The following is a 14,995-nucleotide window of genomic DNA, read 5'->3' as shown; positions in this document are numbered from 1 at the left end:
GTCCTTTAGTAAAAAAAAAAAATAGAGGTATGGAAATCACACTTACAACACTGAGTATGCTTGGCCATCACTTTGAGATCCACTGTTTTAAAATGAGAAGTAGTTCCTGTATTCAGCCATGTCTTAAGCTCCGATCACATTCTAAGCAGTTTAATAGTGCTGGGAATACATGGATGGATAAAATACAGCCTTCCTTTGGAATATCGTTTTATACTTACAAAGGTAGATGGCTGGTAAACAAATTACAGTAAAACGTGAGAAGTTATTTTAATAGGTGTGTGTGCAAAGCCAAGAAGAACATCAGGGAAAGTCTTTAGGAGGTAGAGATAATTATCCTGAGACTTCCAGCAGGCACAAACCTCTCAACCACAGGTGGGGGAGGGTGGTGTGTCCTCGGTGGGGGGAACATTATGTATGAAGCTAGAAAAGCCTCTAGAAGCTGTCTGGTATGGCTGGACCACAGGGTTCTGGGGAATTGAGGAGAACAGAAAACGGGGTGGGGAGACAGATCTCTAAAGTACTAAAACTGGATCATGTGCAGCTGGTGTAGGAACTTTTTTCTACCATAAGTTATACCAACAAATGTTGGTTATTAAAAAAATACAATACTCAAATACACACAAGCAGCCTGTAGCTCATGAAGAATTCTGTCCTCAGTGATTCCTTGAATGTGTCTCTGAGCACACATCTCAGGAACAGATTCCCCAAGCAGCTCTTCTGTCTCTCTGTATTTGTTTGTTTCCTCCACAACCCTCGTGTGTTGAACCCTGCTGTGCTCACGCCCTTGTCCTGTGTTTTTGGACTGCTCCATGGCACAGAGCATTGTGTCCACACCCCAGGCTGGGCATGCGTGTGTTTTCGGGGGTCCAGCTCACAGGGACCCCATCTTCTCCAACCTGAGCTTTTCCTACAGCCTTCCAGACAGTGCCCATGGGGATGTAGTAAGTGCTGTGTATGTGACTCTGAGTCATTCCAGAAGGCTCCATTTCTCATAGTGTCGTGGGCTATTAGTTGGTGGTATGTGAAAAGAGATTTTTCTGATCAGATAAATTTAGAGAATTCTGAACTGAAAAAGTCTTTAGAAGTTTTAGAATGTCTCAGAGCCTTTAAGTAACCGTATTCTTATTTTTCAAGAGGGGCTTAAACTTACCTGACCCTGACACCCTTAATTTCACAGGCCATCTCACTGGAATGCTCTGGGAAAGGCAGCTTTTAGAGGCTGTTTCTGCCTAGTTTTTAGGCACCAGCCTATTTCATCTTCCTGTGTGTGCTGATTCTATTCTCACACACTCAGTAAGATCCCCTCATCCATTAAAATCCACACAGAAACGTCTTTAAAAATTAATCTCTACCGAATGAAATACTGCTCTGATGGTGGAATTCCAGGCCACAGCAGGCACGTGGGATTTAATATTACGGGCAGGGGTCCCCAGCCTCTGGGATCTAATGCCTGATGGTCTGAGGTGGAGTTGATGTAATAATAATAGAAATAAAGTGCACAAAAATATAATGCGCTTGAATCATTCTGAAACCATCCCCCACCCCAGTCTGTGGAAACATTGTCTTCCCCGAAATCGGTCCCTGGTGCCAGAAAGGTTGGGACCCACCTTCTCAGCCTCCATGTTTGCCAAGTAACCATCCCAACCTTAGAACATTTTCTAACACGGCATTTCTCCTGATTCCTCTCCTCCATATAGTATCATCTGTTTTGACTCTGACCACCTCCATTTGTCTTCAGTTTGCCTGGAATGCTTTCCTAGCTTCACTTCTGCCAAACTGGCTTAGTCAAAGTCTCTCAGTCATGTCTGACTCTTTGCAACCCCAAGGACTCTACAGACCATGGAATTCTCCAGGCCAGAATACTGGAGTGGGTAGCCTTTCCCTTCGCCAGGGGATCTTCCCAACCCAGGGACTGAACCCAGGTCTCCCACATTGCAGGCAGATTCTTTACCAGCTGAGCCACCAGGGAAGCGCATGTGTGCTGGGTGCTTGAATTTATCAGATCAAACTGGCTTAGCTCAGTGTTAAAACAGTCTACCCTGGTCTCTCTTCAGTTACTCCAGATTCAAATGCATGTACGATAGGAGCCACCGTCTTGCCTAGTAAGCCGTCTTACTGTCTTTCCAATGGAATGGTAATTTTCCTCGTTATTTATGTGTTGATTCATATTTCATGCATCTATGTTTTCAAAACTCCTTCATCCATAATTGCTTTTGGAAGCAGTTCTTTTACCACACATGTTTGACCCTTGTAAGGTGACTATAGTAAAGTTTTACCACAACTATGACCTTGATTGGTTTGTTGGGCTCAAAGTTATGATACTATCCATGAACTAACAGGTATTTCTAACCTCCTTACACATTTTAGCTTGAATGACTACAACCGCCGAGTCACCTTGTGTAATGGAACCTATGAAGGTTTGTTGAAAAGAAATCAAATGGGAAGAAACAGTGAAAAATTGCCAACTTTAAAAGACATACAAAATTGCCTGTCTCTCAAGAAGTTTGACAGTCCTCCTTTCTTCCAGAACTCTACCCTCAGTTTCAGGTTGGTGCTCTGATGTCTATATTTTACTGTCCTTTTTAGATTTCCATGCTCGTAGTTGTAATGAATGGGAAAGAAAGCTAGATGTTGGGAGACATCAAAGCTCAGTAATAGGGAAGCGCTTTGTAAGAGGATAGCAAGGCATAGTGTTACCTATCATTAATTGTTATTTAGTTGCTTAGTTGTGTCTGACTCTTTTCAACCCCATGAACTGCAGCACGCCAGGCTTCCCTGTCCCTCACTATAATTAAGAGCTTAGTTTTTATATCTTCTAACTCAGCTATTCAAAACCACCTTTTTGCATTTCTAATTTCTATACACATATAAGTACAGTCTTCAGAACCACGGTACCTCACCAATTACATAGAGTATTTAAAATATATTTTCTTGTGTTCTTTCTTATTTTTTTCTGCATTAATGAAATATCAGCCATAGACCTTAACGTTTGGTTCTGAGATCTTACAGGAGTAAAGAATCCGCCTGCCAGTCTAATAGACAAGAGATTTGGGTTTGGTCCCTGAGTTGGGGAGATCCCCTGGAGAAGGAAACGGCAACCCACTCCAGTATTCTTGCCTGGGGAATCCCCATAGACAGAGGAGCTTGTAGACTATAGTCCATGGAGTCACAAAGAGTTGGACACGATTGAATGAATGAGCACATGCACACAGACTAAATGCTACTCAGATTTCAGCACAGCAACATTAGGATACTTGAAATTTAAAGGCCAACTAATAATTTTCTCCCTCTAAAAAGATTGTAAGAATTATGAGAAATAATTATGTAAAAATAAATAAATAATTATGTAAGAATTATGAGAAATGGCTATGGGCTTCCCTTATAGCTCAGTTGGTAAAGAATCTGCCTTCAAGGCAGGAGACCAGGGTTTGATTCCTGGGTTGGGAAGATACCCTGGAGACAGAAATGGCAACGCACTCCAGTATTCTTGCCTTGAGAATCCCATGGACAGAGGAGCCTGGCAGGTTACAGACTATGGGGTCGCAAAAGTTGGACCCGACTTAGGGACTAAACCACTATGTGTGGCTGTAAGTAAGATTTTTTAAAAATTTGTTTATTGTTTATTTGGTTGCACTGGGTCTTAGTTTTGGCATGTGGGATCTAGCTCCATGATCAGGAATCGAACCCAGGCCCCCCTGCATTGGGAGCATGAAGTCTTAGCCACTGGACCATCAGGAAAGTCCCTATAAATACGATTTTAACAAGCATCTTTGAAGATCCAGAAAGGAATGCAGATAGATTCATGGTTTTCATGACTAAACCTTACAGTAACTGTTCAACTCTGAGCCCCTTGTGTTGCTCAATTGTGTCCAACTCTTTGTGACCCCATGGACTGTAGCCTGCCAGGCTCCTCTGTCCATGGAATTTTCCAGGCAAGTAATATTGGAGTGGGTTGCAATTTCCTTCTCTGGGGGATCTTCCTGACCCGAAATCAAACCCATTTCTCAATGTCTCCTGCATTGGTCCCATTTCCCTACACAATCTGAAATTAAAAGACTATTACCTAGGCTGGAAACAAAAAGAGAGCTTTCTTTGTCAGTTCATGACTCTAGTTGCTGAAATACTGATTTCTCTCAGGAATGCCCTGGAAGGGTTTGGCAAAGCAGATGGGACCCTGGACTCTCAAGTGATGAATTTTCATAATCTGGTTCATTCCTTCCTGAATGGGACAAGCGCTTTGCCACATTCTGCTGCCAATGATCCTGTTTTTGTGGTATGTTCAAAGACTCAGACCGGATGAAAAATATTCTAGATAATGTATTGGATTTATTTGCTTTTCAACAAGATTAAGGTTTGGTGTGTGTTTTATTCTCTGTGTGAACAATAGGATGTATGCATATGTCAATTAATTTTAGTCTATACCATACGGGTGGTTAGAAAGTGTTTGAAGTCCCCTCAGCCATGCTTTAGAGATGGTTGGTTAGCTTTGGGATGACCCTGGATGGGAGTGTGGGCAGCTGTGACCGGCGCACTAAGCGCAGGCGGCCGAGAGGAGCTACCCCACATCCGAGGTCAGGGGCAGGAGCCGGGAGGACCCCATGACCGAAGGGCGGTGGCCAAGAGGAATTACCCCACGTCTGAGGTCAGAGGCAGCGGCCGAGAGTGCCAGACTGCGACGGCGCAGAAACGGCTGAGAGGAGCTACCCTGTGTCTGAGGTCAGGGGCTGCGGCCGGGAGGAACTACCCCATGCCCCCAAGCCGGAGGCCAGGGGCGGCAGGCGGGAGGAGCTACCCCACACCCCCATGCCAGAGGCCAGGGGCGGTGGCCGGGAGGACCAACCCCACGTCCAAGGAGCCGTGGCTGCACTGGCGCAGGAGGGCCTAGAGGAGCTATCCCACGTTGAAGGTCAGGAAGGGTGGCGGTGAGGAGATACCCCTCGTCCAAGGTAAGGATCAGCAGCTGCCCTTTGCTGGAGCAGCCATGAAGAGATACCCCATGCCCAAGGTAAGAGAAACCCAAGTAAGACGGTAGGTGTTGCAAGAGGGCATCAGAGGGCAGACACACTGAAACCATACTCACAGAAAACTAGTCAGTCTAATCACACTAGGGCCACAGCCTTGTCTAACTCAATGAAACTAAGCCATGCCTGTGGGGCAACCCATGATGGGCGGGTCATGGTGGAGAGATCTGACAGAATGTGGTCCACTGGAGAGGGAATGGCAAACCACTTCAGTATTCTTGCCTTGAGAACCCCATGAACAGTATGAAAAGGCAAAATGATAGGATACTGAAAGAGAAACTCCCCAGGTCAGTAGGTGCCCAATATGCTACTGGAGATTAGTGGAGAAATAACTCCAGAAAGAATGAAGGGGTGGAGCCAAAGCAAAAAGAATACCCAGCTGTGGATGTGACTGGTGATAGAAGCAAGGTCCAATGCTGTAAAGTGCACTATTGCATAGGAACCTGGAATGTCAGGTCCATGAATCAAGGCAAATTGGAAGTCGTCAAACAAGAGATGGCAAGAGTGAATGTCGACATTCTAGGAATCAGCAAACTAAAATGGACTGGAATGGGTGAATTTAACTCAGATGTCCATTATATCTACTACTGCGGGCAGGAATCCCGCAGAAGAAATGGAGTAGCCATCATGGTCAACAAAAGAGTTGGAAATGTAGCACTTGGATGCAATCTCAAAAACAACAGAATGATCTCTGTTCGTTTCCAAGGCAAACCATTCAATGTCACAGTAATCCAAGTCTATGCCCCAACCAGTAACGCTGAAGAAGCTGAAGTTGAACGGTTCTATGAAGACCTACAAGACCTTTTAGAACTAACACCCAAAAAAGATGTCCTTTTCATTATAGGGGACTGGAATGCAAAAGTAGGAAGTTAAGAAACACCTGGAGTAACAGGCAAATTTGGCCTTGGAATATGGAATGAAGTAGGGCAAAGACTAATAGACTTTTGCCAAGGAAATGCACTGGTCATAACAAACACCCTCTTCCAACAACACAAGAGAAGACTCTATACATGGACATCACCAGATGGTCAACACCGAAATCAGATTGATTATATTCTTCGCAGCCAAAGATGGAGAAGCTCTATACAGTCAGCAAAAACAAGACCAGGAGCTGACTGTGGCTCAGATCATGAACTCCTTATAGCCGAATTCAGACTTAAATTGAGGAAAGTAGGGAAAACCACTAGACCATTCAGGTATGACCTAAATAAAATTCCTTATGATCATACAGTGGAAGTGAGAAATAGATTTAAGGGCCTAGATCTGATAGATAGAGTACCTGATGAACTATGGAATGAGGTTCGTGACATTGTATATGAGACAGGGATCAAGACCATCCCCATGGAAAAGAAATGCAAAAAAGCAAAATGGCTGTCTGGGGAGGCCTTACAAATAGCCGTGAAAAGAAGAGAAGCAAAAAGCAAAGGAGAAAAGGAAAGATATAAGCATCTGAATGCAGATTTCCAAAGAATAGCAAGAAGAGATAAGAAAGCCTTCCTCAGCGATCAATGCAAAGAAATAGAGGAAAACAACAGAATGGGAAAGACTAGAGATCTCTTCAAGAAAACTAGAGATACCAAGGGAACATTTCATGCAAAGATGGGCTCGATAAAGGACAGAAATGGTAGGGACCTAACAGAAGCAGAAGATATGAAGAAGAGATGGCAAGAATACACAGAAGAACTGTACAAAAAAGATCTTCACGAGCCAGATAATCACGATGGTGTGATCACTGACCTAGAGCCAGACATCCTGGAATGTGAAGTCAAGTGGGCCTTAGAAAGCATCACTACAAACAAAGCTAGTGGAGGTGATGGAATTCCAGGTGAGCTATTTCAAATCCTGAAAGATGATGCTGTGAAAGTGCTGCACTCAATATGCCAGCAAATCTGGAAAACTCAGCAGTGGCCACAGGACTGGAAAAGGTCAGTTTTCATTCCAATCCCAAAGAAAGGCAATGCCAAAGAATGCTCAAACTACCGCACAGTTGCACTCATCTCACACGCTAGTAAAGTAATGCTCAAAATTCTCCAAGCCAGGCTTCAGCAAGATTTGAAGTGTGAACTTCCTGATGTTCAAGCTGGTTTTAGAAAAGGCAGAGGAACCAGAGATCAAATTGCCAACATTTGCTGGATCATAGAAAAAGCAAGAGAGTTCCAGAAAAACATCTATTTCTGCTTTATTGACTATGCCAAAGCCTTTGATTGTGTGGATCACAATAAACTGTGGAAAAGTCTGAAAGAGATGGGAATACCAGACCACCTGATCTGCCTCTTGAGAAATCTATATGCAGGTCAGGAAGCAACAGTTAGAACTGGACATGGAACAACAGACAGGTTCCAAATAGGAAAAGGAGTACGTCAAGGCTGTATATTGTCACCCTGTTTATTTAACTTATATGCAGAGTACATCATGAGAAACCCTGGACTGGAAGAAACACAAGTTGGAATCAAGATTGCCGGGAGAAATATCAATAACCTCAGATATGCAGATGACACCACCCTTATGGCAGAAAGTGAAGAGGAACTCAAAAGCCTCTTGATGAAAGTGAAAGTGGAGAGTGAAAAAGTTGGCTTAAAGCTCAACATTCAGAAAACGAAGATCATGGCATCCGGTCCCATCACTTCATGGGAAATAGATGGCGAAGCAGTGGAAACAGTGTCAGACTTTATTTTTGGGGGGGCTCCAAAATCACTGCAGATGGTGACTGCGGCCATGAAATTAAAAGACGCTTACTCCTTGGAAGGAAAGTTATGACCAACCTAGATAGCATATTCAAATGCAGAAACATTACTTTGCCAACAAAGGTTCGACTAGTCAAGGCTATGGTTTTTCCTGTGGTCATGTATGGATGTGAGAGTTGGACTATGAAGAAGGCTGAGCGCCAAAGAATTGATGCTTTTGAACTGTGGTGTTGGAGAAGACTCTTGGGTGTCCCTTGGACTGCAAGGAGATCCAACCAGTCCATTCTGAAGGAGATCAGCCCTGGGATTTCTTTGGAAGGAATGATGCTAAAGCTGAAACTCCAGTACTTTGGCCACCTCATGGGAAGAGTTGACTCATTGGAAAAGACTCTGATGCTGGGAGGGATTGGGGGCAGGAGGAGAAGGGGGCGACAGAGGATGAGATGCCTGGATGGCATCACTGACTCAATGGACGTGAGTCTGGGTGAACTCCGGGAGTTGGTGATGGACACGGAGGCCTGACGTGCTGCGATTCATGGGGTCACAAAGAGTCGGACATGACTGAGCAACTGAACTGAACTGAACTGTATGGGAGTTTACAGTTCAGAGGTGGATTCGTAAATTAGCATAATAAGATTATTCGTGCATGCGTGCTAAGCCGCTTTAGTCGTGTCCAACTCTTTGCAACCTAGTGGACTATAGCCTGCTGGGTTCCTCTGTCCATGGGATTCTCCAGGCAAGATTACTGGACTGGTTTGCCAGGCCCTCCTCCAGGGGATTTTCCCAATCCAGAGATCAAACCCGCATCTCTTACATCTCCTGCATTGACAGGTTGGTTCTTTACCACAAGTGCCACCTGGGAAACCCTAATAAGATTATAAATTATATCATAACTTAACATGAGCATGAAGAGGAAGGATTTTTCATTGGTAGAATGAGCAGTGTTGAAGGTAAGTGGTGGACTAGAAGGACTGTGCATATGCCATGACCCTGGGATGATGCCCACCTACCTGAGGTCCAAAATTCTGTTTAGTGTTTGGTCCTGGCCCCCTTCACTTCGCAAAGGACTGACTGAAAATGAGCTGCTGTTCTTGCCATCAGAGGATCAGAAATGTGGACTACTGGTCCCCACTTCTAATAAGGTGAGGGGTTATCTGTAAATCCTCCATTGTCATCTGTGCTCTTCTGTAAGATGCCTGCCTTGTTCATTGGTTCTAATTTGATATCTCACATCACTTTCAGGCTATCATTTCAGCCATCAGCAATGCCAAATATTTCCATGTCTACCTTCTTTGCTATCTAGCTATTTATCAATAGTATACATCTCTAAATTTTTATTAAAACATACATTTTTAATTTGTACATAACAACCCTTATTAATAAGGAAGAATATTACAGTACTCTTTACACAGTACTCCAAAATATTATGTGAATAGCAGTCCTCTGACAAATTGAAGATTAAACCCAAACCTTTCACTCCTACCAAAGGTAACAGTGGTGATGGCTAGTAATTTGATTTTCGGTCCTAAGTTTCAAGGATTGCCAAATCTTATCTCCTTATTTTGAGGAAACCCACTAAGTGGGCTTCTCTGGTGGCTCAGTCAGTAAAGAATCCATCTGTAACGCAGGAGACATGGATTTGATCCCTGGATCGGAAAGATCCCCTAGGGGAGGAAATGGCAACCAATTCCAGTATTCTTGCCTGGAGAATTCCATGGACAGAGGAGCCTGATGGGTCACAGTCCCACCTCAGTGGGGTCTCAGAGGGTGGGACATGACTCAGCAGCAGTATTTTGAGGAAACCCTACTAAATCTGCAGGGCTTTACGACATTTTTCTGTCAATGACCAGATAGCACATGTTTTAGGCTTTGCAGACAAGATGGTCTCTGTTGTAGGTGTGCAGCCTTTGCCGCTGTAGCAGGAAAGGAGCCATAGACAATACATGAACAAGTGAGTGTGTTACCCAAAACTGGGATCATCTCTTGGTGGATGTTTAGCCAGAAAACACAGCCAAGCCAAAGATCAATTGGGAGAAGGAAGGATTTATTACTTACAGCAAGTAAGGAGAACATTTGGGGTCTTTCCCAAAGCAGCGTCTCCTGGAGGAATAGCAAAATTGGGAACGTTTTAAGCTAAGGGTACATGAATATTCATGAAGGGACTTGTGCATAGGAGAATTCAGCATAAAGTGAACTGAAGTGAAAGTCGCTCAGTCGAGTCTGACTCTTTGCGACCCCATGGACTATACAGGCCAGAATACTGGAGTGGGTAGCCTTTACCTTCTCCAGGGGATCTTCCCAACCAACCTAGGGATCAAACCCAGGTCTCCCGCATTGCAGGCAGATTCTTTACCAGCTGAACCACCCGGGATTCAGCACAGAATTGGAGCGAAGGTTGACAGAGTCCAAGCTTTAGTTGGACTTAGCTTTAGTCCCAGCTTAAGTTTCAAGTGAGAAAAGGTTAACATCATCATCTCCTAGGCTCCACTCATCTAGTGGTTGAGGGTTTAGATTCTTCAGAACAGCTCAGGAAAGTGCTTGAGGCTAATCTTTAATATTAAAACAGAACGGAGAGTCTTTACAACTGATGTGTTACCTTTGCTATAGTTACTTCTCTTGTCTGGTAACAGTCAATTTGTTTTTTTGTTCATTTAAAATCTTCATAAGGCTTGTTCAAGGGCAAACACTGTGGCCAGGCCTAGATGGCAAAATGGTTTAGACTTAAAATGGTCTTTTTTATGTCAAAAAGCTATATTTGGTTCTTTTCTTTCAGACCATCCATCTCCTATCTGCCTACAAGTGTGGTGTTCTAATAAAACTTTATTTACAAGAATAGTGAGCCCTGTTTACCCAGCAAGCTTTAGTTTGTCAACCCCCGCTGGAAGGGATCAATGTCTTCTGTGTAGTACAGATATCTCTTCAGTCATCTTTCTCTTCCTGCTCTAGCTGGAAGCCCACATTATGATTTTGTGGACGTGGGATTCCGTGACTTACATTAGTTGAAAGACACAAGATGTTTTATCATCCTTGTCTTCATTACTTTTAATACCTTTAATATTTAAAAATTTGTTTTCCTTGGTATAAGTTATGTGCATATAAATAGACAAAAAGCCACAGCCTTTCTTTGAAGGCACAGAAGGAGTAATGTTTTGGCACCAGTTCCAGAACTCACTATTACTTTAGGCTATTGACAAAGAGTTTCATGTTGAAGCCAATTCAGCTTCAACAATATTGAGACCCAGGTGAAAGCACTTAAGGTTACAGAGTTATGGCTTCTGAAATTTCAAATTTATGCAAACATATTGCATATGACATTTATTAAATTTGTTTTTTGTGAAATCTCTTCAAGCAAGAGAAACACACATTTGTATTCGATCGAAATGAGTATAAGAAGGTGTCATGTTAAAACGCAGGAAATACTCTGAACCAATCTCTGAAATTCTAATTTTAAGGTAATTGAAGGAAATGCACACATTTATCATGGAAAGTAAGATTAGGTCACAGGAATGCTAAATAGTTCTGTTTTCAATATCAAATTTGGGTGTAACCTAGAAAAGAAAAAAAGGAGGGAAACCAATAGACTGCAAAGTTAAATAGTTAACTGCCATGAAAGAAACTATGTTAGAGGATTAATGACTTTGTGCCCAATTCCTAAAGAAAATATTCTTAACGATGTATTTGGATTACTAATGTACCTCTTAGTAAAGGTACATTCGGCAAGTTTTAATTCTTGGTGGGGAGATTAATAGGTTGCACAGTTAATAATCACTGAGTAGCTCATGTGTCTGTTCTTTACCTTTTACATTAAAATTCTAAATGGAATAAGACATACCAGCAGCCTTATTATCATTTATATTTATTTCTTTTTTTATTGAGCTATAGTTGATTTATTTACATATATTATTGTATATATTATGGGCTTCCTTGTGGCTCAGCTGGTAAATAATCCGCCTGCAATGCGGAGACCTGGGTTCAATCTCTGGGCTGGGAAGATCCCCTGGAGAAGGGAAAGGCTGCCCATTTCAGTATTCTTGCCTGGAAAATTCCATGGACTGTATAGTCCACGGGGTCGCAAAGAATCAGACACGACTGAGAGACTTTCATTTTCACTTTGTGTATATTATATATGTAACTGAATCACTTTACACCTGAAACTAATACAAATGTGTGTATATGTATATATATATATTCTTTTTAAGATTCTTTTTATTATCGGTTATTAGATTGTTACAAGATGTTGAAAATAGTTCCCTACGCTATACAGTAAATCCTTACTATTTATTTATATTTCTTAATAATGACAATCATTTGGATAAGAGAGAAATTTAAGAATATAAAGCAAGAAAAGAGAAAATGAGTTTTTTTTGTTGTATTTTGGCTGTGCCATGCATCTTGCAGGATCTTAGTTCCCCAGCCAGAGATCCAACTCGTGCCCCCTGCAGTGGAATTTCAGAGTCCTACCCACTGGACCACGAGGGAATTCCCAAAAATGAGCTTCTAAAAATGAAGATCTAATGGACTACACCAAGTTAAGCCTGTAAAATCTTGTCTGACTCTATTTTCCTAAACTTCAATAAAATTAATAGGTCACAATAGCAAGTATAAATATTTCTGAATTATTATGAGTTAGTTGAAATTTTTTAAAAAAAGTATATAGGGCCTTGCTTTTCTCCCCTCAAGAGCACTTAAAAATGGATCTACTTTATTTATCTTTTTTAAAAGGAAAAGTTGTAATTAGACAAATACCTTGAGTATTGAAAATAATGTTGTTTTATGTCAATTTAAAAATTTTTAACCATTTAATGATTTTTAATTATTTATAATTGCAGATATATTGGCAAAAATATTTTAAAGTGCCTATAATTCCATTTTAATATTCTTGCTTATTTCCTTTCATATTCTTATATGTTTGACCGTAGCCAATATAATGCACATATTTTCTGAATGTTATGTAGTTTCCTAAATTTTTTAATTTAAAAACTTTATAACATATAATGCACATAACAGGTTCAAATGAAAAAGGCATAAAATGAAATCCCTTTATCAATATCAGCTCCCAGCTATCCATTCTCATTTTTCTTTATTCTTCCAGATATAATTTATAAATATACAAGCACATTATATATTTCTTTATATATTTCATTATCCAAATGAAAGTATACTATAGACACTTCTGTGACTTTTACTCTTTATTTGTTTTACTTATTTTAAACACTTTTCTTTTAAAAGGCTGCATGCTGTTCTGTGGGCTTTCCAAGTGGCTCAGTGATAAAGAATTTGCCTGTAATGCAGGAGACACGGGTTCCATTCTTAGGTTGGGAAGATCCCCTGGAGGAGGAAAAGGCAACCCATTCTAGTGTTCTTGTCAAGAAAATTCCATGGACAGTGGAGCCTGGCAAACTACAGTCCATAGGTTCACAAATAACATGGGCATGACTGAGCACACACGTATGGTATTCTCTAGCATGAAGTGAAAGTGAAAGTGAAGTCGCTCAGTCGTGTCCGACTCTCTGCGACCCAGTGGACTGTAGCCTACCAGGCTCCTCCGTCCATGGGATTCTCCAGGCAAGAATACTGGAGTGGCTTGCCATTTCCTTCTCCATCTCTAGCATGAACTCACTGCCAAATTGGTCTCCTACTGATGGATGTTTAGGTGGTTTCTCATCTTTTGGTTTATGAACAATTCAGCAATAAATGAACATACAGGATAAGCGAGAGAATTACTGGCTGAAAAGTGAAATAAATGCATTTGAAATTTGGTAGATATTGCCAAATTGCCCTGTGGAAGGTTGAATGATTTTTTTCCTCTACCCAGCTACGTAGCAGAGGGACAGCTCCTCCACTCTCTCTCATTAGCCTGGTATATTATCACCTTTTCCAATTTTGCCAATTGGTAGGTGAAAATACTTCAGTGAGTTTCATTTTCATTTCTTTTCTTCTAAATGAAGTTCAGCATCTTTTCACATATTTAAGGAACCTTTTGCATTTTCTTTTCTGTGGTCTGTCTGTTCACGTAGGATAATGAGTTCTGGGAAGAGAAAAAAAATGAAAAGTTCTTAAGAGAATTAGGACTTCCCTGCTGGCTCAGGTGGTAAAGAATCCACCTGTGGTACAGGAGACCTGGGTTCTATCCCTGAGTTGGGAAGATCGCCCGGAGAAGGGAACAGCTACCCACTCCAGTATTCTGGCCTGGAGAATTCCATGGACAGAGGAGCCTGGCAGGCTGCAGTCCATGGGGTTGCAAAGAGCCGGACACAACTGAGCGACTTTCACTTTCACTTTCAAGAGAAATAGTGAAATGCTTTGTTCTCTATGTAGTAAAGTGAAAGTGGCTCAGCCGTGTCTAACTCTTTGCAAACCCACGGACTGTACAGTCCATGGAATTCTCCAGGCCAGAATACTGGAGTGGGTAGCCTTTCCCCTCTCCAAGGGATCTTCCCAACCCAGGGATCACACCCAGATTTCCCACATTGCAGGTGGTTTATTTACCAGCTGAGCCACAAGGGAAGCCCAAGAATACTGGAGTGGGTAGCCCATCCCTTCTCCAGGGGCTTTTCCTGACCCAGGAATCGAACTGGGGTCTCCTGCATTGCAGGCGGATTCTTTACCAACTGACCTATGAGGGAAGCCCCCAAAGTTAGCAACAAATAAAACATCCTCTTTAAATATTTTATTTTTCTTGGAAACCTAATACTCTGTTCATGTAAAAATGTGTTCTTAGGGGACTTCCCTGGCAGTCCAGTGGTTAAGACTTAGCCTTCCAATGCAGGGGGTATGGGTTCCATCCCTGTTCGGGAGCTAAGATCTCATATGCCTCAGGCCCAAAAATCCAGAACATAAAACAGAATATTGTAACAAACTCAATGAAGATTTAAAAAATGGTCCACATAAAAAGAATCTTAAAATTTTACTGTGTTTTCTAGGGTTCACTAGCTTAAGGGAAGCTCACATTATAACTAATACCACATCCAACCTCTGCATCAGTGGTTAGGTATGTAGGTTAGTTAGTGGTTAGTACTCGGTTGATGTGCAGTAAACTCTTGTGAGGAGAATATCAGATTATTGAGCACTTATTACTGTGTCACTAGACGCCATATAAACATAATTTTTTAACTTTACAAAACTGTGTGTGGTAAATATGGGGACAATAAAGCTCAGAGAGGCTAAGGGGAGTACAACACCCTATATAAGTGGCTGAGCAGAGATTATAAGAAAAGTTTTCTACTCAAAAATTTCCCCACATTGAGTATTCCAGCTGCAATTTTGCCTTTTGTCTGTTTAGACAGTTCT

At 41.9% G+C, this 14,995-nt stretch overlaps 1 protein-coding gene across 1 annotated transcript in view; it reads left to right on the top strand.

Moving 5' to 3' along the window:
- DCT (dopachrome tautomerase) overlaps positions 1 to 14,995 on the top strand; it is a 40,387-nt gene that overhangs the window by 13,176 nt on the left and 12,216 nt on the right. Inside the window, exons 5-6 of the mRNA XM_027557802.1 lie at positions 2,368 to 2,547; positions 4,138 to 4,273. Coding sequence (XP_027413603.1) covers positions 2,368 to 2,547; positions 4,138 to 4,273 — 316 coding nt within the window. The remainder of the gene's footprint in view (positions 1 to 2,367; positions 2,548 to 4,137; positions 4,274 to 14,995) is intronic.

Source organism: Bos indicus x Bos taurus, chromosome 12 (assembly GCF_003369695.1).
Source record: "Bos indicus x Bos taurus breed Angus x Brahman F1 hybrid chromosome 12, Bos_hybrid_MaternalHap_v2.0, whole genome shotgun sequence".
Taxonomy (NCBI): domain Eukaryota; kingdom Metazoa; phylum Chordata; class Mammalia; order Artiodactyla; family Bovidae; genus Bos; species Bos indicus x Bos taurus.
Note: the sequence above shows the minus strand (reverse complement) of the source record. Positions and strands in the feature narration are given on the sequence as shown.